The sequence below is a fragment of the Malania oleifera genome, chromosome 12, assembly GCF_029873635.1.
Source record: "Malania oleifera isolate guangnan ecotype guangnan chromosome 12, ASM2987363v1, whole genome shotgun sequence".
Taxonomy (NCBI): Eukaryota; Viridiplantae; Streptophyta; class Magnoliopsida; order Santalales; family Ximeniaceae; genus Malania; species Malania oleifera.
In genome coordinates, this window is record NC_080428.1 from 18,225,596 (window position 1) to 18,250,998 (window position 25,403).

Consider the following 25,403-nt stretch of genomic DNA (forward strand, 5'->3'; position numbering starts at 1 on the left):
ATCGACAAATTTTGTTGACCAGTTTTCAAATAGATTTCATCTTAAAAATTATTGATCCAAGTGATTTGAAGTCCATAGATTTGACACCTTCAAATTTGTTGTAGTTGGTAAGAAGATTCAAATATATTTTCTAAATATTAAATTCAAATATATAGTGCTCAAAAGTATGAATTTTTGATTTTAAATTTGAATTTACATGAACTTAATTGGGACTGTATATAATTTTATACTATATTTTATTCAAATCTATACAATTCAAATTTAAAACTAAAAATCTGTTAATCTAACCACAATGTATTTAAATTTGACAATACAGTGTCAAATACAAGTATGAAACGGGCCGCTGATGAAGAACAAAAAACCTTTTTTGAAATATTCTTTTCAGTTTTCAGCGGTGGCCTAAATGACACATGTCGTCGCTGAATGTCAAATTTGTGTGAGACCCACAGCCATGGGCAGCTGATATGGGGACCTCGGACTGTTCCTGGACTGGAAGCTTGCTCAAAATTTAACGAATCGCGATAAGGTGGGAGAGGGGAGAAGTGCAGGAGCAAATAGAATAGAATAACAGAGACAGCACAGAGACGGGGAGAGAGGAGTCATACCAACGTCCGTCAAATGGCTAAGACTCGGCTGATCATAGCTGATTTCATCCTCTCTTTCATGTGGGTATGGTCAGGAGCTCTCATCAAGATCCTTGTCTACAAGGTTCTAGGGTTGGGATATGTGCCGAGGGGTGAATTCATCAACGGTGCTCTCTCCATTATCAACATGTTCTTATTTGCATTCTTGGGTAAGATCAGCGAAGGGGGAATATATAATCCTATAACTGCCTTGCCCGCTGCCATTTCTGGGGATTTCAGTCGATTCCTCTTTACCGTCGGTGCAAGAATTCCTGCTCAGGTTAGCTTCTTTGCATTCAGCAATTTACACTCCTAAATTATTTGATTGATTGATATATGGAATGAGTTTGCTTTAATTGCTCGGGGTCTTAGCGGGTTTGGTTCGATGGGTTCTTTGGGCGGTATGTGTTAGGAAAGTTGGGGTTTGATTTGGGATTTCTAGCAAGGGTTTGTGTCTAAAATGTTTGATTTTGAAATGGAAAATGTAAATGTATTTGTACTTTTTTTTTTTTTTGGTAGTATTTTACTGTTTTAAAAATATTTTCAGAAAATTCTCTAGCTACTGAGGCTTCATTTGGCACCCCTTAGATGGTGTTTGATTTGCATGATGAAAAATATTTCTATGGAGTGATATTTTTGGGAATTATATTTCTTGGAATGAATTCTTGCCTCGTGGGAATATATTTGTTTGCTTTGTATATTAAATTACCAATTTACAGAGGATGCCCATGTCAGTGTTCAACATTGGAATCTTGGAAGATATTTAAAAAGGATTACCATTATGCTCTTGACCCATGTATGAACGTTGAACAATATACAAATTATATATATATATTTAGCACAAAACCTATTACGAATATGCACACAATTCAACTCCTGTCCTAAAATTTTTTCAACCACCGTTAATTAACTGAAATTCAACACCTAATAATCCAATTAACTGGAATATTGAAGGGCAATATGGTCGCAAAATTTCAACTTGTATTTTATATTGTTATAACATGATAATAATACTTTCATTTTTATTAATTTCTATTATTATTATTATAATATATGTGACAAAGGCATTGAAGTCCAGCTATCCAAAATATTTTGGGGGGTGGGGAGATTTAGTCTAAAAAATAAGATACCTATGGGAATGGGAGAGCATGAGAATGGAATTTTCATGTTTTATGGGAATCATTCATTCCCAAATAACAAGAGGGCATAATGTGAGATTAGCTGGCATTTCAGATTTGGGTTCCAAAATAAACATGGGAATGAGATGCATGGACATCATGTTCCTGGGATTGTTAAAAGATGCTGTGAACCAAACATCCCCTCATTGATAACTCTCAAAACCTCATTGAGAGAGGACCACCACTCAAATGAAAACTTAGATAAGTTCATCTCTGTGAAATCCTGCATATGCCATTGAAGGGAGGAGCAAAACTAGAAGCTACCTTTGGACTTAGATTATAGTAGCTAATGACACTTGGGGGGCATTTGATAAAGTTAATTGTTAAGTGTTGAACACTCCATTCAAATTTGATTTTTTGAATCAGTTATAAATTGAACTTGAACGAGTCATTGACGATTATTTTAATCATTTGGTATTTGATACCTGAATACATGTTGTTTTTCAATTTTATCCATCTCAACTTTTAGGAGGATAAATATTTAATAAAAGTATATAAACAATTACATAAATTAAAGTTTTTTTATTTAATATAAACAATATTTTCTAGTCATATATTTAATTAATAATTATAAGTAAAAATAATATAATATATTTTGTACCATAAAATTATCAATTTTAATTTTAGCCTCTTGGTTAAATTATTTTTCATTTTCAATTTTTTGAAAGGATAAAATTGGAAAAGAAAAATTTGAAAAAGAGAATTCTTAATTTCCTACTTACTAAATTAGGCATGTTTTCAGTCTGATTCTACTAGAGGAATTTTGAGAAAGTTTAATGCTACCACCGAACAATCTGATGTTTGGTTGGTTCACTTCTTTAGTGAATTAGTTCAGACATAGCCTTTATTAAAAGACCATTTAGATCAAACAAATGGCCCTTGCCCAAATTAGTCTGAAGTCCCAAAAATAGCTCAAGAAACAGTAAAATAGTAATAGTCAGACAAGATCATGACGTCATTAGCAAGCTGCAAATGTGAAACAGCCAAAACATCCTCCCTACCGCAATATCTTAACCCAACCTCTATCGATATCCTTTTCATCATCCTTGTCAAAACATTCACAACGAAAACAAAGAGAAAAGGAAGTTATAGGCTCTCTTGCCTCACTCCTTTGGAAGGCGAAAACCAAGCATTGGGTTCTCTATTGATGACTAGATACAAAGTAGTAGAAAGACAATCGATGATCAACTTATCCATCTTAAACCAAAAACTGTCCAAAACTCAATCCAAGTCCAATTTGCTGTATCACAAGCCTTCAAATCTATTTGAAACACTAAGGGACCATTTAGTTGTGGAAAACATTTTCCGTTTTCCAATTTTTAGTTTTCCAAAGAATTAAAAAAAATGTAGATTATTTTTAAAATTTTCAAAATTTTTATTAAAAAGTTGAAAATAAAAAAATTAATTAAATGTGCAAAACAAATTTTCATTTTTTATTTTTAGATTTCAAAACAATCACAAGAAAAAAAAAAAAAAAAACTTGTTTTCTAATTTTCCAAATTTTATAAGGTAATATTTGTAATCATGGATTTTGGGGCTTGAATTTCGATTTATGTGGATTTAGAAGAAACTCTTTGCATAATCCACACAAATTAAAGTCCAAGGTCTAAATTTCATGCTCCCATATGCAAAGTAAGAGTTAGAAATCTAGAAAAATAAAGAAAAAAAAATATTTTCCAATTTTTCTATGTAAATTTGGAAAATTGGAAAACAAGGTGGCATTTTTGTAATTATTTTCACAAGAAAATAGTGCCAAAACATTTATTGTTGTTGATTTATTTCATATAAATGTTATAAAAATAAAAAAATTAGCTAACTTTTTTGTAATTTTTTTTTTTTTAAACTAAAATGGAAAATGAAAACTGTTTTCTGCACCTAAACAGGTCTGTCCTTTCTTCTTGCTCCTCCTAACAATGTCCACAACTTCATTAGCTACTAAAACAGGGTCCAAAATATAGATCCCTCCAACAATACCATATTGAGAGCTAGAAATGTACCCCTATCACCTTCCCAAGCCTAAGGACCTTAACAATATGTAATGAAACCCTAATGAAGCTAACAAGTCAGAAGTCATTGATCCTGCTAGAATAATCATTCTTAGGGACTAAGGTAGTGAAGGTTTTCATACTTCTAGGGAATATCTCTGTTAGCATAAATTCCTGAACACTTCCAACAAATTGGTTCTAGCCCCATTCCAACACCACCTAAAAAAATCCAAAATAAAACTGGTCTCGGGGCTTTCTCTCTATCTAGACCAAACACTGCCCTTTTATAAACCTGCTTCTCTCCAACCAAACCAACATATCTCTTGAAATGGGACACTAATCCAACTGCTCAATTAACACGTATCTCTGGTTGCATAAGGATCGCTGTAAAGTGTAAACTAGTAGTCTCTTCTGCAATTTCTACTAGATTTATAAAAACATTAGCTCCATCAGTAATCACTTTCTTTAATCACATTCTTTGTATGCCCATGATTTGCTATCATATGAATAATTTTTATATTACAATCCCTTTAGCTTTTTTCAATCTTGCCTTTTGCCTCCAACTCATCTCCTCTTTCAATCACTTTTAAGAGTTTCTCTCACATATGCCAAATCCTCTGAAAGATTATCCAAATCCTCCAAGTGAGAAATACCCCTAATTAATTGAAGAAGCCAATATTTGTAACTCCCTTTCAACTTTTTTCCCCGTATTATATGCTTTCGGCAAGACCTTTGCACTAATCTCTTGACCAAAAACATTAATTAGTTTCAAAGTTTCAACCCCAAAACCACTAAGAGCTCTTGAGGGTTGTTTGTCCCTCTCATCCTCAAATGGATCAACGGACATAATCTGCTCCCTTCTCCTAATTCTGTTTGGAATTGATTAGAGTTAGTAGTAACTTTAGCTTGCTGTAGAATTGGTAAGATACTTAATTTAAAGCAGAATTATCATAAAAGCTCAAAGAAACACGAAAAACACCCTTATCAGATGACATGTGAGGCAAATAGAGAGTGGGAGAGCTAATCTGACCAAGCACATAGGCAATGCTTGTCCTTGCTGCATCATTCAAATGGTGAACACCAACCTAAGCAAGATCAGAAAGACAAAGTAGATCTCTTTTGTCCTCATTTTAGGTCTCTCAATAAGCAGATCGAAGATGTTACAATAATGTGACTTCACATCAACTGAGTTTTCAATATTATCTGATCATCTGCATTGGCATCCATTTCCCTTAGTTTATCAAGTAAGGACTCTTCTTTTGCCTAGCATAAGTTGTTCACATCATCCTTAAAATCTATTGATTCGATTCCCACAGAGCAAGCAACAAGTACCCAATTCAGATACTAGTTGTTGTAACCAACAAAAGCTTTGATACCACTTGTTGATGTTTGTTCAACTTGAACACGTGTAGCAAAAGCACATAAACAATCACGAAACAATCAATAACCACTAATGCAATCATTCAATGATGAAATATACTCAAGAAGCAATCAAACAATCATAAGGAGAATAAAAAACATAACTAGAACACACAAGATTTACGTGGTTCGGCAATAGCCTACATCCATGGGAGCAGCGACCTCAGTTTCACTATGATTAAATGTCAAAGCTCACACTTTTGGTTTACATAATGATGTTTATATAACAATCTAATGCGAATAGAAGTGTTCTAGTATAACTAAACTACATCTGTAGCGATCCCTCGGAGGAAAATCCTCAAGATAAGCCCAATCTACAAGCCCCTGATTTGAAAACACGTATTCTGCATCGACGGAAACCATCGACGGTTTGGAGTTGAAGAAAACTCTTTGCAGCTACTGCCTGAAATCGTCGATGGTTTGCCCTCCTTAGTTGTACCTTGCTTCTGTCCCTCTCATCATGTAGCTTTCTCCGGTACATGTGATCTGCTCTGAATATGAGCCACATCTCCTACAATTTCCTCCTTGGCGAATATTCACCACCTTGAAAATCTAAAAGCATAACCACTGCTCCACCCGAGCCTGTAGATTGAGACCCGCCTCCCCTCTAACTCCTAGAGACGTGAATCAAGTCCAAGCCACGCTTGAACTTGGTCGTGGTAATAGGAACTTCACCTAGCTGAATACCCTGCTCCTTGAATGATCCCTTAAACCACAATGCCACCTTGGTAGCTCTGCCTCTACCAAGAACTCCAATCCACCTGTAACCAGTGCTCCCTGAGACTGTACCCTAGATTTCCAACAATTAGGCCCTCCCACAATGCACCCCGTTGTGAGCCTCCTGTCTTCCAAGCCCCCTGTGTAGTCTTCATCTGCGAACCTTACAACTGACGGAACCCTTTGTTGCTCGTCAAAGTACCCAACTGAAGTGACGTAGGAACCCTTTGACACGACCCGAACATCACCATTCGTCCTCGAGTACTAAGTGGTAGACCGTTTACTTAGATTCGCCAATGGTGTACCGGTGACTGGTTTAACACTAGCCATGCTAAACCTCACCAACACCTGATCCCCAAAATCACCCTGAGATAACCACACTCTCCATGTTGTTTTGTCCACACAGTTGCCTTGAGATAATCCCAATCTTCCTGTAACTTTATTCTTGTGAATCTCTAACCCAAGAATAATCTTAGGCAGCAGTCAACTTCCTTTCTCAACAGATTTCTCGATTGATTTACCTCAGTCGGAACCTTTCCAGCAATCGGTATGTCACTCATATAAAACAGCAGAATACTTGCCCACTTGTAGCCTATCTCCCTCTCCCTCTCTGGGAGCACCACTAGCCCCCTCGTCTGATTCTTATACAGTACCTCCATCTCCTCCACTATGACACCTGTGCACATACTCTTCTCTTGGTTGTGCACTGACTCACTCGAAAAATGAGCAGCTCGAAAGCTATCCCAAGTATAGGAGTTCTGTCGTGTAATATTAAGCCCAAGGGCTTGATCGTCTCCTCAGGAAATGCGTTTTAATCTCAAATTTTACGTTCGCCCAATCGAAAAATAAAAGTTACTGAACTCGGTTCAGATTCGGATTTTCAAGATTGTGGAGACTTAAATGAAAATACAAATTAAAGTCCTAAAACTAGCACACACGGAATTAAATAACAATAATGGAATCCCTAGGCTACTCAAGGAAACATCGAAGCACACATTAATTAAAGTTGGTAACCTAGAAATCAAATTCAATCACACACTAAAAACCAAACTTTTAATCAAATCACAACTTTGAACCAAAATGCAAACACATAAAAAATCTAAGCTTGAACGATAATGGAAAACAAAAATACAAACTTTGGTAAAACCGATCCTAACTAAATTAATTAAATAACTTGGAACATTAAATTAATCTACAACAAAAATTTAACTGAAAGAGAATACATAAACAATTAAACTTCAATAATAATAAAAGACCCTAAATAATATTCGAAATCTAAAAATTCCAATAAACTCAAATAAAAAGTTAACAGTATTCAACTGTTTAACTAGTAATAATAAAAGAAAGAGTAAAGATAAAAAGAGAGAGAGAGAGAGAGAGAGAGAGAGAGAGAAAGAGCAGGGAAGGCTGCTGCCATGGGAAGCAGCTGGTGGAGGTCTCGGATTGCAGGGAAGTCTGCTGGAGTTGTTGCTGGAACATGGAACAGAGGCGGCTGTTCTTTGGCTCAAATCTGTGCAGCAATAGGAGGTCCGGGGCTGGTATGGTGGCTGCCACGGGTGCTGCTCTGCTGGTAAAGCTGCAAACTGGAGCTGGGCCGTGGCTGTGCGTGTTGTGGAGGCTGCCGGAATTCTGTGTGCTGCGAAGGAAGTGGTTGCTGGTGCTGGCAGAGTGCTGGAGTGGCCGAGAGGGCTGGTAGTGGATTGTTGATGAAGCTGAAGAAGAGGCCACAGTGCAGAGAAGGGTACAGGGGTACTCAGAGTAGAAGAGGGAGAAAAGGGAGAGGAGGAGAGATAGAGATAGAGAGAAGAAGAACATAAAAAGAAAATTGGCCGAGAGCAAGCGCAAGAGAAAGAATAAACAAGAAGAAGAAGAAGAAGAAGAAGGAGAAGAAGTGAAGAGAATAGTGGTGCGCAGGGCACACCCAGAACAGGGGAAAAAAGAAAGAATAAATAGAGGAGGAGGCTTGCCCTAAGATCCGGGCGAGAGACTTGACCCGGTTTGACCCGACCCAATTGGAGCTGACCCGGCAACTTGACTCAACCCGAATTGTTATGTTTTTTTTCATTTTTTTCATTCTCTGTTCATCGCAAATCTGACTCTTCTGGAGCCCGTTTCTCACAAAACTCGAAACACGAAAGTTGTAGATAATCCTTTCCTCTTTCTCCAAAAATTTGAATTGTCTCGATTGGAACTCGGACAGAAAAGTTATGCACAAAATACGAACAGGTGTCGGTTTTGGTTTTCGATATTTTTCCCGCAACAAAAAATTACCAAAACTTCATAAATAGTGCAATAAAGTTCAGGAATGATGATTTTGGCACTTTATTAAAATATTGGACAATTTTAGACATTTAATTAAAAATATAAACCGTAAAGCTCGGGTTAAGATGTCCAATTACGCAATTTTGACGCGTAATCATGCACCGCCTCTTGAAAAGTAGTAGGATCCTTCGTGGTAGTAATGGTTGCATAAGACATCAGATCACACTTGGGGAGTGGCCTGATAGTGCCTCTGAGCCCATTGTGATCTTACTGGTCTTCCGAGTTTGAACTCCTTGCATCATGACCAATGTCTTCTTTGCCCTGAGTTTGAAACTCCACCCACATCACAATCTCCTTTCTGCTCCAGTTTATCTTGTGATACCGCAAGCATCCTGAGTTAGAACTCTTTGCACTCCTGCACTGAGTCTCCAACTCCACCTGCACAACATGCTCATTGCTGCTACTACAACTTTTTGGCATCTGTTTCTCTTCATCTATCTGAGTACGTTGTCCCATGGTTTTAACACCAAAACCATGTCTCCTCTAATCGCCCCCCCTGTTTTCCATTGGATCAACCAACTTGAACCCATATTTCTTATATAGCAAAAAGATGCACTGTTCGGACATAATACCAAGCCTAGATCCCACTTCACTAGAAGCGTGCATAGTTGGACCTTCAAAATCTACTGCATAACCAGTCCACGCCTCTCCTGCAACTCTCCCATCTAGTGATTCTTTAAGCGATCGGTTATCCGAGAAACATGCCATACTTGCTGACTTCACCAAGAAGTCCCTTGCAAACCTCGCATACACCATGCCCTGCTCACAAAAACTCCTTGAACGCCAACGTACTCAACAACAATATCTGACCTGGGGAACTTTCTCCTGGTCTAGTACTCCACCTCAGCCACTAGTTAAACCTGGCAAATATCGCCTACTTGTGCCTCATGAGATACCACCAGACATTTCGTGATAATCTCACGAAATACCCATGTCCAACCCTTGATGTTGCCCTCACCGGTTCCCAAACATCCACACCAATGTAGTTAAGAATATCCACCGTTTGTGTGTGATTACATTACACAAAATAGTATTTCCTAACTCAGAACTCTTAGCTTTAGCTCCACTTACAACTGTGTTACACTGCAGTGCATAGAGATTCCATACTATCCTCTGTCCCTTCATCACCATCATTACGCCATCACACACCATCATTGTATCATCACTGGACTTGTAACTATACCTGTTACAATCCAAAGTACCCAATGATATCATGTTTTTGTGTAGATTGGGTACATGCCTTACCACACATAATGTCCTTACCACACCATCATACATTTTGATCCTAATATCTCCCATTTCAATAACTTTGCAAACCGTACTGTTTCCCATCAAAACGGAACCAGGACTCACCAATTTGTAAGTGGTGAACCAGGCTTTGTTGGTTGTCATGTGAAAAGAACATCTCGAGTCTAGGATCCAAGATCCCGTGAGGCGTTCTAGACCTGATGAAATAGATAGCATCTCACCATCACTGCTCCCCAAGTACCCTTCTTCAACTACATTCGCGGATTTTGACGAACCCTCTTGAGCTTTTGCCTTGCCCTTCTACCACTTTGGACATTCTGGTTTAATGTGTCCTAGTTTCCCACACTTAAAACAGAGAACATCCTTCTTCCTCTTGGACTGAGTTTTATTACCACTCCGGGATTTGCCTCTCCCATGATCCTGATTACCTTTTGCCACGAGCCTTTCACCATGTGAACCCTCATCTCTGGCCTTCTTCCTTTGATGTAATCCCAGCAATGCACTCCTGATGTCTTCCAACTCTAGGGTTTCTTTCTTATAAGTCAGCGTCGTAACCAGATTATCATATGTAGGCGATGTAGGTAGGGAATTCAGCAGCATCAACGCCTTGTCCTCTTCCTCGAACTTCACATCAACTCGCCTTAGATCACTAATGATCTGATTATATGTGTTGATGTGCTGAGTCTAATCTAAACCCTCCGACATCTTAAGCCAATAAAGCTTTTGTTTAAGATACAACTTGTTCGAAATCGACTTGGACATGTATCGACGCACTAGTTTCCAGCTAAACCGCCATCGGTGAGTCCTCATCCATGACGCGATACAATATGTCATTGGCCAGACATAACCTGATCGTGGAAACCGCCTTTGCTTCAAGCTCCTTCCAACTTGCGTCGTTCATGTCGTCTAGCTTCTTTCGTATAATGCCTTCACCATCCCTTGCCGCACTAGCAAATCCTTCACTCTTCGTTGCCAAAGCCTGAAATTACTACTTCCATAGAACTTGTTCACTTTGAACTTAATCGAAGAGACCCTAGCCATTGTAGAACCTAGCGTTGATACCACTTGTTGACTTTTGATTCCCACAAAGCAAGCAACAAGTATCCGGTTTAGATACCAATTGTTGTAACCAATAAAAGCTCTAATACCACTTGTTGATGTTCATTCAACTTGAACATGCGTAGCGGAAGCACACAATTAATCATGAAGCAATCAACAACCACGAATGCAATCAGTCAATGATGGAATATACTCAAGAAGCAATCAACAATCATAAGGAGAATAAAAAACATAACTAGAACACACAAGATTTACATGGTTCAGCAATAGCCTACGTCCACAGAAGCAGCAAAGTCAGTTTCAATATGATCAGATATCAAAGCTCACACTTTTGGGTTACATAATGATGTTTATATAACAATCTAATGCGTACAGAAGTGTTCTAGTATAACTAAACTACATCTGTAGCGATCCCATGGAGGAAAATTCTCAAGATAAGCCCAATCTACAAGCCCCCGATTTGAAAATATGTGATCTGCGCCGACGGAAACCGTCAACAGTTTGGAGTAGAAGAAAACTCTTTGCAGCTACTGCCTAAAACCGTCGACGGTTAGGCTCCAAACCGTCGACAATTTGCCCTCCTTTGCTACACCTTGCTTCTGTCCCTCGCGTCACGTAGCTTTCTCTGGTACATGTGATCCACTCTGAATATGAGCCACATCCCCAACAATATTATCAAGATCTTAACCACAGTTAAATTGACCCGTCTCCATACAACCCAAGGCCTTTTGAAGAGTTGAGAAAAAAATAACAAGAACACTTAGAATTGACCTCTCTTGTCTCCATTAGATTTTGTGTCCACTGGGATCCACTCACCCTCCTCTAAAGATCCCGTGACAAAGTCAATGCGTTGTTGCTAACTTGACCTATTATCTAGGTTATTACTTGGCACTTGCTAGAACTTCTCTACCAATTTGATCAACTCTCAATTGCTCATCAAGATCTGCAATGGTACTTGCTTGAAAGTCACCTACGGCATCATGACACTAAAATCACCCCTTCTCCCCCACCCCCAAAATTAGTCCACTTGATTCCATCCATAGATGGTTGCTAGTAAGGCTTTTGTTGACCTCTTGACACTTGGATAGCTTTCTCGAATTAGGGCCAAAAGCAGCCCTCCCTCAGTGTGATCTCGGAATGAGCTGCCCACTTCTGACATTTGAATGGGATTTTTCTTGAAAATCCTTCAGAATTGGGCTTTATTCTATCAAGCTTCCTAACCCAAGACTTCCCACCCAAACCCTTTTTATAATAATATGGCTCATCAATACTAACTAAAAACACAGGCCTCACCAAAAACCCTACAGCTCAAATGAAGTAACTAACTTTAATTGCAGCTCAACCACAATTTTAGGGCATGGCATGGTTGTCATGGACTGAACAAATTACACTAGTGTAAGGGCTATGCACCAAAAGTTAATCATGCTACCATCATAGAATACAATTGTTAGCAGCAAGTAAACAACCTGCAAGAAGCAAGCAATAAGAAGAGTAGAGAATCACGTGCTGATAAAGGAGGCAACTTCATTCATTAAGCAACCTCCAAAAGGTACATGTATATAATGGGGGAGGCATTGTAGGCTAAATGTGACTAGAGGCCTAGTGAGTTATTACAACTTGTTCAATACTCACCTCTCTAAAGAAATTTCTAATCCATTTTCAAAGTCATGTAGGCAAACGTCAAAATTTTTTAGAATCATACTGCACTTACATCCCTAAACTATTACAATTTATATGAAGAGCTGAAACGTAACTCCTACACTATCTGCATTAAGCAACCTCCAAAGGGTACATGTATTTAATGGTGGAGACATTGTGGGCTAAATGCAACTAGGGGCTTTGTTAGTTATTACAACTTGTTGAATACTCACCTCCCCTAGAGAAATTTCTGATCCATTTTCAATGTCATGTGGGGAAACTTCAAGAGTTTTGAGAATCATACCGCTCTTGCATCCCTAAACTATTACAATTTATATGAAGACCCCAACACAACTCCTACACTATGTACATGGGTATGAGGCAAAAAGGTTACTTTAGAAGCATGTAGACAAGGTAGAGGCCTTGGGCAAGCTTGGGTATGGAGGATGCAATTCAAAGAATAAAGTCCAATTTAAAGAATTTTGGACCATGTTTTATTTGGTAGAGGTTGAGCATTTTATGATTTTAGTCTTGGGTTATCCTAAGTGCCTCCCTAGAAAATTTTTTTTTGGTATCTTTATTTCGTTATCCTAAATGTAGCTTGGTGCACGAAGCTCCTACATATATGGGCTTCAAGGTAAGGATGGACCACAATGGGTCTATAGTACGCAGTCTTACCTTGAATTTTTTTTTTTTTTTTTGCAAGAGGCTGTGTCCATGCCCTGAACTTGTGACCTCTAGGTCACATAGTGACAACTCTACCATTATAATAATAATTATAATAATAACAATAAGGCTGAAACACATTGACCTCCCCTCAGGTTTTGCAAAAACACAAGGAACTCCCTTGAGGTCCTTGAGTTTAAAAATATGATGACTTTCCCTTACATTTGATTTTTAGGACACTTATACCCCTCATAAGGCTTGTCTTTTCGTCAATAAAAGGGGAATGCAGTGTCTTTTTGACAAACCTTAGTAGTTGTAGTAGTAGTAGTAGCATAATAATAATACTAGTGAACACTTTTTCCTCAATTATTCAAAAGTTGACCACCTTTTGCCTTATTACCTAGTCCTATCTCAATTTAATTTTCACCCACTGCCTAAATTTTAGTTGTCCTTGCTATTTGACTCTACTCGAACCTCCAATACCTTAGTGATTGTTTGGAACCACTTATGGAATGGGGCTTTTCTAAAAAGTTCTGAATTTAATAAATTCTGAACTGAAAAAGTGCTTATAGTCATAAGTTCTGTTTGGTTGTATCTAAAAATAAGTGTTAATTAGATAAGCAGTGTCTGGGTACTCAATTTTTTATTGCAAGTGCTGTGTGAATCTATTATAATATGGTTATTATTATATTTCAAATTATAATTAATCTGCACTCACGAGAGCTTTGTGCACCAGGCTACCCTTTTTATATTATAATATATAACAAAATAATATATGATTTTTTAATTATTTAATAATATTAAATTTTAATAAATTAATGATTTAAATAATATAAATCTATATTATTATATAAATAATATCATGGAGAGTTTTTAATATGATTTACATATTATGATACATAATTAGCCAATTTATTATTAATTTATGTTAATAATAATACCATTAATTAAATTAATATTTTAATTAATTTTTCTAATTAACATGATCCATCATTGTCAATAACATATTTATAATATAACATATTTGTAATAACAACAATATATTAAATTTTATAGTTTATATAATATTTTTTTAATCAGTATAAAAATCCAAGATTGAGGGGGAAGAAGGGTTTTTTCGGAGCTGACAGCAGAGAGTTCCTGAGACGAGCAAATCATAACCCTTCCTCCATCTTCCCCCAATTAGAGAAAATCAAAGGCAATTCAAAGAAAATCCTTATTCCCCCAACTCCCTAACATGCAAATCAAAACCTAACGTGCAAATCACTAAAACACCCAACCGCTTCTTCAAATGAAAATATTCATGGTCCCAAGTGGTACTCCCGTTGCTCGAGGTGCTGTCGACGGAGGTGTTGCCAGTGTAGCAGCAGAAGCTTCTAATGCCATAAGGCAACAATGGAGGAGGTTGCACTATCATGCTAATTTGCAGCAGACAGGGTGAGAGTGGGAGAGAGATGCGATTGGCGAGTGATGAGAGGAACAGTGAGAAAGAAGAGATAAAATTACTATGATGTCCAAAATTTATTTAAATTTACAGTTATGCCACCACATGCCTACAGTGGCACTCACAAGTGCCCAAAAAAGCAATCCCTCATTGCTTATCCAAGTCCACTTGAAAACTTCCTCAAAAAAGTACTTATTTCAATAATACTTATTTTGTGCAAGCCAAACGACACTTTTCTACAAAAGTGCTTATTTTACGTGATAAATACTTAATTTTTAAGTGCTCCAATCAAAATAATACTTAATTATTAAGCTCAAATCAAGATGCTAAGCTCAAGGAGGCATTCTTGAAGCTGCAGATTAAGGTGGGAAATGTGTTTTCACTTATGATGAGACTTCACAACCATCATATTGGAAAGAAATAAGAGAAAAGAGATTAATGAATGAGACCTCCAATCTATGGAGATTAATAATGAAGAGGTGCCCAAACTCGTTAAAGGTAGACATGCCCTCCTAACAAGGATATTCGTGCAGTTAAAGATGCCAATAAAGTTCTAGGCATTCCAATAATTGAGTTCATCATACCTCATATATTTGCAAATACAATGGAGGGCATTCCAATAATTGAGTTCATCATACCTCCTACATTTGCCACTCCAGTGGAAGAATTTGACACCATTCTTATGCATTGTCAATGAGATTAATTTTATATCACTAATAGTTCGAAGGCTAAGGTTTATCATCCTTGTGCACATCAAAATTCAAGGCAAAATTAATTTTCCAGCTGGGAGAGAATAACAGAGAATGCTTCAAGCTGAAAGTCCAAATTTAGGAATTTTGGAAAATTTTTATTGTAAGTTACTTTTGTAGGAAAGTGTTGTAGTTTCATTTATTTTCAGAATTTTTACTTTCATACATCTTTTAGGGTCAATTTTGGGGAAATACTTCTAAAATATCTTGCCCTTCTAATTTTAGAAACTAGTATATAGAATTTTATCAAGTATCAGTCCTGTAAATATCTAGATGTGATGGATTTTTAGACTGTTGGATTATAAATTCGGTGAATTTTGTGTGCTTGCTATATTTGGTATCCATTGAAAGAGTAGCCATCTTCTCTCTCTCTTACATCAGTTGGCTCATGAAGCATGGGCTTTAAACTTTTATACTGGAGTAGCAGATATTAGGCTAAGTAGTATTCGGTGAAGACCGAATTCATTGATCAAAACTAAGAATTTTGATTAAATCAGTTCGGTTAAGAATTAAATTTTGGTTGGTTTGGTTTTGTTCTTTCAAAATTTTGGTGTTCAGTGATTGGTTTGGTTTAAGAGATTTGTTTTTTCAGTTAACCGAATTAATTAACTGATTTTATATAATTAATATATAAATTATAAAAATATATGTAAATAAATAAATAAATATTATAGATATTATATATTATTTGTAAATATAGTATATTAATTTATATTATATATATAAATATGTATGTAAATTTGAAATGCATCATAATTTTGGTTGACCAAAATAAAAATTTGATTGGATGAGGGTTTAGGTATAGCTTTTGGTTCAGTTTGGTTCAGTTAAGGAATATGGTTAACCAAAATTTTTCAGTGAATTTAGTTAATTCACCGAATTCACCATACCGACATATTGCTCAGGCCTAGCGGAAATGTCTTGGTTTTTTTCTTGATGTTTAATTTTCAAATTATTATTTTACCTCTCTCTCTCGTCTTACAGCTCTTGGCTCATGACACAAGGGCTTTTAACTTGTAGATCGGAGTAAGAGAAATGTCTTGGTTTTATTCTTAATGTTTATTTCAAATCATTAGTATACCTTAACTCTTCTATTAAAGGAAGTTCTTAGCTCTTGGCACTTAATAGATTGGGACCAGGAGGTGAAAGGTTTTGGAGTAATCCTGAGAGTTCCCTTCTGAACTATTTTGGAGGGAATGGATGACTATAATTTTGAAAGGAGGGAATGGTGACTAGAGGATTCATTTTCAAGTGGTTTTTTGTCATTTGCTATTAAGGATTTAGAGGATTGATAATTGTCATAACCATGATATATTTGTCTTATATAATAGTTGTACACTGTTTTCTTTTAATTTATGTAGTAACTAACCCTAATTGTCATGTCTACTGCATATCAATGATGTTGGTTAGATTAGGCACCGATAAGAGGAGGCTGGAAGGTTACAGTGGGCATGAACAAAAATATATTATGCTTCAGCTAATATGCAGTTTTTCATAGGCTGACTTTTACTTGGTAAGGGTTGTGCTGATTCTAAGTTGGGATACCACGCTGGATCTTTGAAGTTTTGGACTTTGGAAGCATTTGTAGAATTTGTGCCAGTGAGAATCATATCTTTTGATGATCACTGATAAGACCATCAGGTTTTAGGAACTTGACTTAATGGATTGTATGATCAAGTGACTGCCAACTGATCCTTTTATTTTTACTTGCAGATGCATCATGAGCAAGTCAATCTGTGTTCTCATTATTAAATATTTGAGTCATTTGACAGTGGAAAACAAACACGCCTAAACATTTCTAGGTTGTTTAGGGTTGGATACCTGTATTTTATTTTGCTACTTCATTCGACTCTTTGCCTGCCTGGAGGTTGGTGCCTATCAGTAACCTGGCATGGTTGTAGTTGGAAGAGGCAAAATCAGTTTTGCTCTAAAAATATCTGCCTATGACCTGTGAGCTTAGTGTTTTGGGAATGCATTGTTTGGAGGACCAATTTTAGTTCTTGTAAAAAGATACAAACCTTCATAATCACTGAAATGTTTGGCTGATTTCTGTACAAGCTTGAGATAATTTAACCATTCCACATATTCTTTTTCCCTATAATTCTTTTGTAGGTAATTGGATCTGTAACTGGGGTTAGGCTCATTATTGAGACCTTCCCTGAAATAGGACATGGGCCACGCTTGAACATTGACATCCATAGAGGTGCACTGACAGAAGGATTTCTAACATTTGCAATTGTTACAATCTCGCTTGGACTTGCGAGAAACATCCCTGGAAGTTTCTTTATGAAAACTTGGATTTCAAGTGTCTCTAAACTTGCTCTTCACATACTAGGATCTGATCTAACGGGTGGAACTATGAACCCAGCCTCTGTAAGTCTTTTCTCCTACCCTTGTTTTATATACTTGAATTTTTAGCAGAAGAATATGGTGGGTTAAAGAGCTTTGGATTTTGTAGGCAACGGGATGGGCTTATGCTCGTGGGGATCATATAACCAAAGAACACATACTTGTTTATTGGCTTGCCCCAGTAGAGGCAACACTGCTGGCAGTATGGATATTTAGGCTGCTAGTTCAGCCTGCAAAAGAGGAGAAAGAAAAAATGAAGACTAAATCAGACTGAAAGCAATTTACTAATTTTAGAAATCTGTTGTATAATCTAATCCGTAAGCATTTGGCAGGGGTCATCCAGAAACAGAAAGACAGCTTCAGATTGAAGAAAAATGCACTCTGTTCTGTGAGTGAGTTCCCGACATGTAAATATTGTTCATTGTGTTGATCGTTCACCAATAATCTCCCTCTCTCCCTCTCTCAAAAGCTGTAACATGATTATAGCTAGGTATATAAGGGTCTTAGCTTGACCTAACACAAAACGTATGATGAGGCAATATATAGGAATGAAACTTCTAGGTTCTAATGTTAGTTGATGAGATGATAGAACTTGAAATTATAGTAAATGTTGGCAATTCAATTCAATGAATATGATCAGTATAAGGATGAAAGGGGACAATTGTAAGAAAATTAAGGAAAATCTAAAACTAAGGGATTTACGTCTGTTGTGTTTCCTTGTTTTTTGTTTGAAGCCTTGGTACTATGATATTAAGTAATACTTGCAAAATCAACAATATTTGACAAGTGTCTGAAAATGATCCTTAGACAATTTGAAGGTTAATAGATATTACCTCTGTGGAGATAATCTATACAAAAGAGGGTGAAATATGACATTGTTAAGATGCGTGAATCCAAAAGAAGCAGCTCAATTCATGGAGGATCATGTTCAACACACACATGGGCAATTGTTAGTTAAAGGAATCTCGAGGACATATCCATGCAGAAAAGTTGAAGGCGCCATTCCATGGTGGTCCTTTGGCCATTCTCGATGTGGGGAATTGATATAATCGGAATAATTCCAACCATGGCTTCAAATGCCCATTGTTTCATCCTTGATTACTTTACAATATAGGTTGATGCCACATCCTATACAAGCATAACAAGCAAGGTGCTAGTCAAATTAATCAAAAAGAAATAATATGCAAATATGGCTTATTAGAATAGATTATCTAAAATAATTCTAAGAATCTATACAAGAAGATAATGAAATAATTATGCAATTAGTTTGAGATCCAAACTCACAATTCATTCGCTTACAGCCCCAAGATGAATGGAGTTGTTGAAGACGCAAATAAAAATGTTAAGAAAATATTGGAAAATATGATAGTCACTTACAAAGACTAGCATGAGATGTCTCCTTTTGCCTTATATGCCTATCGCAAATTTGTTAGGACTTCAATAGGGCAACTCCGTACTCATTGGTGTACAGGATGGATGGTAATTCTAATAAAAGTAGAAATACCCTCTCTCATAGTACACGGGATCCGGATTGATTGAATCAAAATGGGTAAATAATATACTTGATCAACTAAACTTCATTGATGAGAAGAAAATGAAAGCTATACATCACTAACAACTATGTAATTTCAATGTAATCAAGAAGTTCTATCCTTAATGGTTGTACTTGTATGCAAGATAATGTACCATTCATTCAATCAATAAAAGTGCAAATAATTGGACTAAAAGCCCCGACATACTCTTGATTGAAAAGGAAAATTGGCCTTAGAATACCCTAAATTTTGAAAACAAGAAAAAAATTGGAAGAGATAAAAATATATATATAAATTTTCATTGATTGCCTTACATTCAATGATGACTCTTTCCTTTGGGATTATGATTTAGAAAATTCAACATAAAAAATGTCTAATTTCAATCAAGGGCTGGGTGACGTGGATGAAATTTTTGTTTGAATTTTAAATAAAATGATTGATATGAGAGAAATCAATGTTGATCTGTTGATTAACCTTAAGCCATACTGAAAGGTTAAATAAATCACTCATTAATGAAGAATTGAAAATCTTGGATTAACTATCAAGGTTTAATGCTAAGATGAGATCAACTCTTGATTGAAGATTGGAAAAATCCTTGATTAACTATCAAGGTTTTAATAAAAGAATGGAGTCAACCCTTGATGGAAGATTTGAAATTCTCAAACTCTAGATTGAGGTTTTGAAAATCCCTAACTGGTAATCAGGGTTAAAATGCAAAGATAAGGTCAACTCTAGATTAAAGATTTTGAAATTTTCTAAAGTCAAATAGAGTTTAATGCTATGGATTTAGTCAACTTTATGATTGAAGACTTTGAAATATTTGATATTCCAATTATTTTGATTGGATTGAGAATCCTTAATTAAGGCAATTGATCAGCTAATGTTATTGATTTCCAAGCGTAGAAGCTGTCAGAACAATATACAAGGGTAAGTCCCTTTAGTTTTTTTATTTTTATTATTCTCTCTCTCTCTCTCTCTCTCTCTCTCTCTCTCTCTCTCTCTCTCTCTCTCAATATATCTTATTATCATAAGGAAAAGAACAAAATGTCGAGGATGTTTGTAAGTTCAATAATGAGCTCAAAAGAGAATTTTTAGCTCAGTCGACCATTTCAAGTTTGTGGAGCATTGTCCTTTTGACGTTTAGGGCTTTTCACTGAGTAGAACCACATTCCCTAGTTGCTTTTACACATGAGTGACGGTTGAACCATGGACTACCATCGAGAATAGACACATTACTCTCATTCTATCATTGCGTAAATTCTAAATTCCCAAGGTCAATAATATATGTATCTCTCTTACTAGTTTTAAGTTTTTTGTTCCAAATGAGTTAAATACAAACATACTGGAATACTTCCAAATCACTTACAATTTACAGACGAATTCAATTTCCATATTTCTAGAGCAGCTTCAATTCTTACATTATACATGGACATAATGTTTTATTTCACTTTTTGTTCCAAGTCAACATATGTGCCTATTAGTAATAATATATGGGTATCCAATGCATAAGAAAATTGAAGTGCGTTCCCATTCAAGGAGGCCAAAAGTTAGACAAGCTTCCAATTCATCTAAATGGTCATATTAGTGATGGAGCAGCCATAATTCCTTGAAAATTTTTGTTCCCACACCTATATAGATTGGTCCATCCATGGTGCTTGCTAGACGAGCCCCTTGCTGACTAGGTGACGCAGTCTTGCCTTCCATTCAAACTTATTGGCTTGTTTTTCCCAGCGGACTACTCCGAATTCAGCTAAAGGGATCTCGAGCGTTGAGAAGGTAGTGCAAAAGGATCCCTGGATGCATGGTAAGTGGATCATTATCCATACATACAACAGTGGTACATAGCACGTCAATCGTGTACGCCTCCTAGTCTGACATTTATGGAGAGATCGAAAAGTGTCGACTATAATTCCATGAACCAAATTGATTCCCTCTTTACCTGTGCTACGAAAGAAATGGTCGCGTGGTCGATGGTCGCATGGTTGATGGTCCCTAGCTCCTTCGGAAATATGACCAGGCCGTAGATAACAAGGGCTAACATATGCAGATGAGCCTCTTCCCTATCTTCTTTTTCCATCAATTCCTTTAAATATTGCCAGGTGATTTTTGTATCTTTCATCTTCTGAATTTTAAGCCCAATGACATCATGCAATTCTTTCAAAAAGGATGTATTGGTGTGTACATATGTCTTGTAGGGTGCTGGCAACTTGGCTAGATGCAACAACGAGGTATACTCTTCGATGGTTGGAGCCATGTCCACCCCATCCATAGTAAAGCAATAGTACGAAGGATTCCAAAATTCTACCAGCACTTCAACCACATGGAGGTTCACCGACACATGTAGCAGGAAGCCAATATGCCCGTATAACAGAGAAAATCTCAAAATGGCACAGAGGCGACCACCCTTTCCAGATGATTTTCAATTCCTTCAAAGAATTAGACCGAGTGTTTATGTTGACCCGGTCTAATAACTTCATCACATATTCTTTGCTTACGCTATCACCCCATTGACTCTGCTGATTCTCGAAGTATGACTTCACTGTAGATTCCTTTTCATGGGTAATGATCATATTTTCCATGAATGACTTAGATCTTTTCTGGAATCTTGGTTAAGTGGAATGTATGCCTACGTGTATGCAATATGTTAGTCACAATTGTTAGGGATTTATACTGAAAGACATGCTTTATGTAATCGGTTATAGTATTTATTAATAACTTTAGTTATTCCATTTTAATGAGAATATTTGTGAACAATGTTTGCCTAACATTATTTATTTTATGATTATGCATGTGTGTCTTTTATTCTATATAATAGGTGATCTAGTGCGTAGAGTACGACTTATACAAAGAAAATTAGATCATCAGTTCTTACAGAATATAAGTTTATTGTTCACAATCTTAAATTAAATTGGACACACTTTTGGTAGGACTATAGCACGAGGTTTAAAAAGGTTTGTCTTGACTATTAGGAATGGTACAGTTCCAACTCCTTATTGAACAAGACCATCTTGAGGTAATTGCTTTTATACTAACTATATAAAACAAATAATACCCGATGGTTATTATGAGTGCTTATGTTCTTAATCCTAATATGATTATTGGACACGTGCATATAGTGTTTATTACTCTGATTCATAGAAGAGTGAGATTCTTTATGGGTCAAAATACTCAATGAGTTGGGTGATGACATTGTGTGTATAATGAACATTAATTATTGATGGAATCCACATCCCGGTATTGGGATTGATGATACCCCCTTGAGTAAGCTTATAAGTTTTGATTGTGTCAAACCCTGCAGGTGAATTTTGAATCCGACCCATCAAATAAGTTAAGTGGAAGGTCTCAAGGAATTAATATGTCAATTAATTAAGTTATCAGTAATTTAATTTAATAGACGGGTATCTGTAATCTTTACATGGGGAGATAAATAAGCATTTAATAATAGAAGCTCGAAATTTAATTTCGAATATGACAAAGACTGCAATTATAATTCTTTAGTGGTATGAATTATAATTAATGTAATTAATGATAAATTCATATTGAATTAGGAATTATTAATTATGTGGGAAGCCTTAATCATATTTTCCCAGAGGTCCCTGTTGTAGCCTATATACACACACTCCATTTAGCTGCTATGAGAGACGAAAAAACTCTCATAGAGGCAGACGTTTTCGTGAGAGAAGAAAACCCTAGAAGCCACTTAAGAGCCCACTCTCTTAGGGGCAAGGTGTGTTCAAGGAATATAGTAGAAGATTCCTGGTCGTCTTTAAGAGCTCGTTTTCATACTTGCCGATTCAGGATCAAACTAGACAGATCTCGCAGGTATAATCCTAATCACGTAATTATGGATTACATGATCTGATAATATTTTTTGTTATCCGTATGTACTACAATCGGATTTTAGGACTCTTTCGCAAGTCCCTTCAATTAGTATCAGAGCCTTGGTTGATACTGTATACGAATAATAATATCGTGTTCTTCGAAAATTGAATCAATGCATGCTTAGGGTAGAACGTGTGTATGCACTAACCTCTGTTTTGCAGCATTTGGTTTGGCAATTATGGTCATATGAATGTATGTTTTTTGATTACGATTGTTTATTAGAAGATTTGTAGCATGTGAACTCTGGTTATGAAGACATAAGATTTTGTAATCTAATGCAATTTCATCACACAAATGTATGCTTTGTGATTGCGTTTGTTTATTACAAGATTCGTAGCATGTGAACTCCAGTTATGGAGGCATAGGATTTTGTAATTTGATGCAGTTTCATCTTAGAAAGAGGTACAGTTGCGGCGTATGCATAACAGTGGCGAAAAATAGGAAAAACCCTAAAACAGTGATGCGATTTTTCGTTCCTTTCTTGAATTTGAATTTAAGTTTGAATTTGAATTTAAATTTAACTGGACTCCTACACCTGACCAGGTAGGTCGAACCCTGGTAGGGGTAGCCTCGCCGAACCTCGGCACTGCGTAATGGCAAACAAGGATTCATGGTGTTATGATGCAAGCTGCTTGACCATAATAGTCAGATATTTATTATATCATATTTCTTGTTTATATATGCTTGTTTGGCGTGCTTGTTGTTCTTGTGTTATGTCATTAGCATGTAAAATTTAAAATTTCAAAGCTGGTTTTTGCATGTGCAACTAGAGAATAAAATTAATTCGCATGTTATAATACAATTTATTTATAAAAATATATAAAGGAAAATTGGAATTTTATTTGTTGCGTGTAATTTAGTTAGCAATATTGGAATATTAAATTTATTTGAATATTAAACACATGTTTGTATCCCTCATGAATTAAATAACTAAGTGGGTGAGGGAATTTATTACATATAAATCCTATGGTCTCCATCGCTAGTTTATAGGTGAAGTAATTAATTTTATGTGGTGATATTAGTATATTCCTCCCCATCGGATGAAATTAATTACGGACTCACCAAGTATAAACTCTAGTAATTGTTAGTATTGGGTCACCTCTCCATCTAGGGATTCACTACGGGACAATAGGTCTAGTATTATGTGATGATATACACTTAGCTATGAATAATATTATCCTCACCATTTGAGTCACTGCTATTATTTATAGGGCCAAAGTTAAGTCAGCAGTTTAATTTTGCTTGGCATAGTTACTTGCCTAGATAGTAAGATTAATAGGTTCTTACCTTTTTACACAAATGTTGAGTAGTAGACGACCTCCCATCAAGGTATACTACTCACGGTGTGATAGGTTGTTGACAAAATCTTTAAAAGAAAATATTGGTAGAGGGAACCATATTCTTTTAATTGAATTAAAAGTTTATTATTGCTCATCATATTTTGTTATAATATGTGATTCTCAGGATTAAAATGGCTTTCAATCCCTTGGTTGTTATTCTCAAAGAAAACAAACTGGTTGGACCTAATTATATTGATTGGAAAAAGAACTTGGATATTGTACTGACTGCAGAGAAGTACAAGTATGTACTCATAGAGGTATGTCCGTAGAAGCCCAGTGAAGGGGCAATCGATGAGGAAGCCCAGGCTTAACAGAAGTGGATTAAGGCTGATGAGATAGCGCGGTGTTACATTTTGGCATCTATGTCGAATGTTTTGCAACATTAGCATCACTCTATGCCTTCTGCCTATGACATAATGCAGAACCTCAAAGAAATGTTTGGGGATCAAAATCGTGTTGTTAGGTAGACTGCTATGAAGGAACTTATGAATACTACTATGGTAGAAGGGACCCCAGTAAGGGATCATGTTTTGAAGATGATTGGTCTTCTTAATGAGCTAGAGATCCTTAGAGCTAAAATCGATGGGGAAACCTAGGTTGATATCGTTCTCTAGTCGCTGTCTGACTCTTTTAGGTATTTTTGTCTGAACTACAACATGAATAAGCTCTTTTACTCATTGACATAACTACTTAAAGAGCTTCAAGCAGCTGAGGGTCTCATCAGGAAGCCAACTGTTGCTCTTATGACTGGGAAGAGTTCTTCTTCTAGGTCGAAAGACCGAAAGAAGCATAAAAAGGTTTAGAAACCATAGGGAGCTCCTCTAGTAGTGTGTGGGTCACAGGATGGAGTAAAAAAGCCTAAGGGCAAGTGTTTTCACCGCAAGTAGTCAAGACACTAGAAATCACAATGTCTACTTTATCTTGCCAAACAGAACAACAAAGGTATATCTCATTCACTAGTAGTTGAAACGTGTTTAGCAGTGATATATACCAGTAGCTGGTGTGTAGATACTAGAGCCACTAATCATATTTTCAATTCTTTGCTGCAAGGGTTCCAGCAAACTCGTCAGCTAAGTGATGTGGAGATTTACGTATTTCTGGGAGATGGCACGAGAGTGTCAGTACTTGCAGTAGGAGATATTCGCATTTCTTTTGATAGAGATAGGATTTTAATATTTGTCAACACCCCAATTTTAACCAGGCCTCCCCAAGAAGACCCGGCATGACAAGATTTGACTTCGTGCCTTGGAAA

The 25,403-nt window shown here is 36.4% G+C and overlaps 1 protein-coding gene across 1 annotated transcript; it reads left to right on the plus strand.

Annotated features, from left to right (window-relative positions):
* The first annotated feature begins 427 nt into the window (after positions 1–427).
* On the plus strand, positions 428–17,865 carry LOC131144076 (probable aquaporin SIP2-1). The gene is made up of 3 exons (XM_058092450.1): positions 428–903; positions 17,161–17,421; positions 17,507–17,865. The coding sequence occupies exons 1-3, from the start codon at positions 619–621 to the stop codon at positions 17,669–17,671; spliced, it is 711 nt and encodes a 236-aa protein (XP_057948433.1). The 5' UTR covers positions 428–618; the 3' UTR covers positions 17,672–17,865.
* Positions 17,866–25,403: the final 7,538 nt, after the last annotated feature.